Raw genomic sequence first — 4823 nt, 5'->3', positions numbered from 1 at the left:
GGGTTGTCAGGAATTTCCAACATTGGACTGTCAATGTGTTTATATAAAACATTATAGCATAAAATCGGCTATTTTTCCCTCTTTTGCCCATGTTATAACGGGACCAAAACCATGTGTTAACATAGTCACGCGCTCTTGTTATAGCCCGGTTTCACCTATGCGCAATACATACAGGGCCCAGTAAACAAACAAACAAAAAAATGACGATTTGGACTGTTTGCCAAAGAGTCATGCGCTCTTGTTATATTGAAATTTATTGATTCGAGGGCCTCAGTCGCATATTCAAGTAACTATGCCGGAAAAACAGCGTATAGACATCGGTGCTAATCTTGGTTGTCGCCCTTTCTAAGAAACGGACAGTTGTCAATGTAAACAAATTCAGTAGAATCTACCTGTCATTCAGTTTAACACTCCGGTTAACTTACAAAACTAGATAACACAAAATTAATATGAGAAAATGTTTTTTATTTATGTTAATGTTAATAAATGCCCTTTATATTTCTTTGAGAGAATAATGCTTAGTGCCTGATTTTTTTATAAACTTGTTTGCTTGAAAAAAAAAACCGATTCTGATGTCACTGATCCTTTTTCTACCGTCAATCTGAAATCATTCTAAGAATTTCTGAGGGTCATGTTTTGTCTTGGGTAGAGGGTAGAGTAATGTAACGTTTTTTTTCTTGAGATAATAAATCTCCAAAGGCCAAGCTTTGTTAAATCAATTAAAAATTTCGTTCGGTTCCGAGAATTTTCCAAGTTGTTTGGCCCCGGAAAAATGAAACGCATACGTAAAACATAGAATTGGATAAATACCGTCCAAGCACAAGAATTTTATGTAATTGTGTTTTGTATAAACTAAACATCACGGATCTGTTTGAAAATTTTATGCTATAATAGCGTCAACGCACGTTTTTCCGTGGTATAAAGTCTGCAGAGTCCCTCGGAACTGTTGGAGCCCTCGCCCTACCGGGCTCGGGCACCAACCGTTCCTCGGAACTCTGCAGACGTTATAACACGGAAAAACGTGCGTTAACCCTATATTAAATCATTTATGAGTATGCAAAATATGAATGATTTGAATAAGTCCTGGATGGCATCTGGCAGCAATAGGTTGCTTTATAAACACTTCAAAATGGCTATGGATTGGGAGAATAACGAAAGCAGCAAAACAAAGGTCACCCGGGACCGAAAGTAACTTCATCTTCTTCTAACGTGTCTTCATCAGATTGCTCATTGTCACAAGGTTGAACACTTCCAAGCATAACTCTGATGGTTTCTAAATCAGTTGGTTCAACGAGATCAAGAGGTCTTTCACCTTCTTCTGTCAATATATTCTTGTCAGCGCCTTTCTCTAACAAAAATCTGAAAATATCATGGACAATATCATCTACACAATTTACGCATTTTCACTCTGGTAATTGTAACAATATCATACCTTTGCCTCATGTACAAAGCTCTGCCAGTACGTGGTGCATTATTTGACTCTGTACTGTCAAACGATATTTAAGTGATTTGAAATTGAAATACTTAACAATGAAAAGTTCCAATAACAAAAAGGCACATGTCAGTTACACGAATTTTTTTGTGTTATTGTTAATTTTTCATAGAGATTAATTTGTCTCTTATTACTTTTTTATAATAGTCTCTCATTACTTTTTTATAATAAATGTTTGATTAGATTTTAGTCTTTTTCGCTCCAATTTTGCATTGTAGATGTTACGATTATGTTAGAATTTTGAGAATGAAATGAGCTTTCCCTTTTGACCTTTTTTATTCTTTGCCGCATATTACAAATAATGTCAAAGGTGAAACTTAATTGTTAACGTCCTAATTTTTTGACAATATGTTAATCAATTTACTTGACAATATCAGCATGTCCTTCGGCACACGCGGCATGTAGCGGTGTCCAGGAATCATCGTCTTGTTTGTTAATATCTGCACCATGAGCTACCAGAAGTCTTACAGCGCTTTCATTGCCGTCTAGCACCGCTTGATGTAAAGGCGTCAACCCTAAAATATCAACTTTTTTTTAAATTGCGATAACATTCATCCGATTAGATCGAATGAGCTACTTTAATATATCTTAAACGCGTCATAAAATTTAAGGATACACTCGTTTTATCTAAGATACTTTAGAATTATCATTACTTTATTCTAACGGTGGTTTACAAATTAAACTTAAAAATTTGAATTATGCTAAAGTAAGTGATAGGAGGTTTGAACTCTTACTCCAGGTTCACTCAAACCAAGTCTGTTACATTTTCGATGTTGTCGTTTTTGTGTAATTTAATCATATTCTATTTTATACAATATTTATAATTCTAACACGACCCGCATTTTTCCCTATTAAACATAGAAGGACAGAAAGTGTGTGCTGTTTAAGAAATAAAATATCCCAAACAGTGATTTAATCGCTAAATTAAATCACTGTTAGGAGTTCGGATGGGCGTAGCATTTATTTGTTGATAATGTGTTAGAATCGAAATAATATATCAAAATCAGTGATTTTATCGCTTGATAATATCACTGTTTGTCGTTGAAATGCGCATCATTATATTACTTTGGCTACGTCCTCGTTATATAATTCCTCGCATCCGAACTACAAACTGTGATTTTATATAGAGTTAAAATCACTGTTTGTGATATATAATCTCTTAAATTACTTTACTTACAACAGCTTTACTTTAGTGAGTTTACTTAGAAAGTAGTTTGATTAATTGTCATCTTACCAACATCATTAATTCCACTTATGTCAACTTGTAAGCTGGCTCTCCGTAACATGTGACCTAACGCATTTATGTCATTTTCTTTAATATTGTCCAAAAATACTAACTCATCCGGAAACCGTACACCTTTCTTTTTAACTTCGGGATTCTCTTTAGCAAATAAGCTTGCTCTTCTGCTCATTGTTAATGTAACACTAGTCTGGTATTCGAAAAATGAAACTATTTTATACGTCTAAAGGTTACAACAGGAAATGTTACACAAAGTTTTGTTTTGTTCATTAAGCCTAATAGCCTATCCGTGAGTACGTAATTGGTGACATTTATTAAAATTGAACTATAGTTTTTCACAATAACTATGAATGTAAATCACATTATATTGTAATTCCATGAAAAGCACTAATTTCAAAACGAACCCTTGCTCTTATCTGATAATTATCTCCTGTACTGAAGTCTTGAAGTAAATAAATTTTACATTGTGCATCCTTTCTAGTAGATCCAATAGTTCATGTTTTTTATCTGATATTATTAGATCATACTCTTTCACAAAGTATAAACAAATCTAACTCTGTATATATTTCATATTCCATGTGTACGATTTATATCTGCATCTCACAACAGTTACGGTAACAAAAATATCCAATACCCGTTTGTAAAACAGAAGAGTTCATAGATTTCAAACCGGCTTTACATTTTGTTCTTCCAACATATACCTCGTTCGCTGTTATTTCTTCTCTCACAGAGTGTGGTAATTGTGTTAATGGTAATTCAGGAGGGTTCAATCAAAACGCTTGTGAATTGTTCTGTCTTATGTTCTGTTTATCGGTGATGGAAAACAACATTATAGCTGTTTTATGCGCTCATAAAGAATGGTTAAGTTAATATACCCCGAAACATGTGTTGCCTGTTGTATGTAGAATGTTATGATATTAATAATTCGTTATCCAATTTTCTCTCTGTCTCCTGAAAATAAATTGCGAAAATGTACTGTTATACCGTTACGTTGATTTGATGTTGTGGTCTGCACACATAGAAAGGTCATATTGTGAAAGGAAATTTCTGAGGGGGAAATCCACCATATATTTCATTAGCAATTACTAAATCAAAAATCAACATAAATTTGTCCCAATCCAAATAAAAAACAAAATAATTGACTTTTAATGGAAACTAAATTGGCTTTGTATAATTGTTAAAAGTTTTGACTTAGCGCATGATCTTTTAACTCGCTTTGGAAACGTTACAAATCACGCCTGGTGAAACCTTTACATAAAGGTTTAATATTTTCCAGATTTTTTAATATATTCTCTTATAATTTGTACTATCAACGGAACATGTGGTTTTTGATTATGTTAATTACAATATAATACAAAACACACACGTTTAAGCATTCATAATACAAAATATACATTTATATAAAATATTTGGGTTTTCTGCATCTTATAAAAACGTTTATTGCTTGAATAAAAATATGTTTAAACACAAACGTGTAAATCAGACTCAAATTGTTTTAGCATTCAGCATATTATAAATTAAGATTAGTGTTAATAAAACAGGAATGGGATTCTCTTAAGAAGTAAAGAACGGGAAATTTACCTGCTTAATATTAATGGCTGTTTGTCTTTGAGTCCAAGTAATGAATTACGAAAATAAAGTAAAACATTTATATGAATTCTTAAAGAGTAATATACGACCTACCTGTTATGTTTTAGGTTGTTCGGCTCCTGCTTTTTTGCTTTAATCACATCTATTCTAGATCCTTTAGATATGTTAACAGAGTAAACAATTAAACATGTGTTCACAAATCGGAGTACATGTTCTTCAGATGTCTAGAGAGATATTTCTTTACATGAAAAGCAGCTGTGTTGTGTAAAGATTAAACTCTTGAATATGAATGAGAGGGTTTTTTACTGCCTGTTCTAGTAACATTTGTTTCAGTGTGTTTTGGGGACATTTGAGTATATTTGTTGTTGTTTTTAACATGTACTGTATTATTTTAAAAATCTGAATAAACTGTATTGTTTATTGCATTTATAAGTACATGTAATAAGTATAAAGATTGAATATTCTAAAATTATGCGAGTATATGGCAGCTTCATTTGATAA

At 32.5% G+C, this 4823-nt stretch overlaps 1 protein-coding gene across 1 annotated transcript; it reads right to left on the bottom strand.

Annotated features, from left to right (window-relative positions):
* Nucleotides 1–1042: 1042 nt before the first annotated feature.
* Nucleotides 1043–4616, bottom strand: LOC132751039 (protein phosphatase 1 regulatory subunit 27-like). The gene is made up of 4 exons (XM_060741136.1): nucleotides 4416–4616; nucleotides 2727–3683; nucleotides 1857–2007; nucleotides 1043–1359 (listed from the first exon to the last, which is right to left on the bottom strand). The coding sequence occupies exons 2-4, from the start codon at nucleotides 2902–2904 to the stop codon at nucleotides 1173–1175; spliced, it is 516 nt and encodes a 171-aa protein (XP_060597119.1). The 5' UTR covers nucleotides 2905–3683; nucleotides 4416–4616; the 3' UTR covers nucleotides 1043–1172.
* Between the last annotated feature and the right edge of the window lie 207 nt (nucleotides 4617–4823).

Source organism: Ruditapes philippinarum, unplaced genomic scaffold (assembly GCF_026571515.1).
Source record: "Ruditapes philippinarum isolate M1 unplaced genomic scaffold, ASM2657151v2 ctg1375_1_1_1_1, whole genome shotgun sequence".
Lineage (NCBI taxonomy): Eukaryota > Metazoa > Mollusca > Bivalvia > Venerida > Veneridae > Ruditapes > Ruditapes philippinarum.
This window is presented reverse-complemented; position numbering and strand designations above follow the sequence as displayed.

Excerpts from the sequence above, each read along its gene's own strand:
- LOC132751039 (XM_060741136.1), bottom strand. The coding sequence starts at position 2,904 with ATGAGCAGAAGAGCAAGCTTATTTGCTAAAGAGAATCCCGAAGTTAAA. Across the intron at positions 2,008-2,726 it reads AAGTGGAATTAATGATGTTG|GGTTGACGCCTTTACATCAA; the intron begins GTAAGATGACAA and ends TTGATATTTTAG. Across the intron at positions 1,360-1,856 it reads GGACATGCTGATATTGTCAA|ATTTTTGTTAGAGAAAGGCG; the intron begins GTAAATTGATTA and ends TGATATTTTCAG.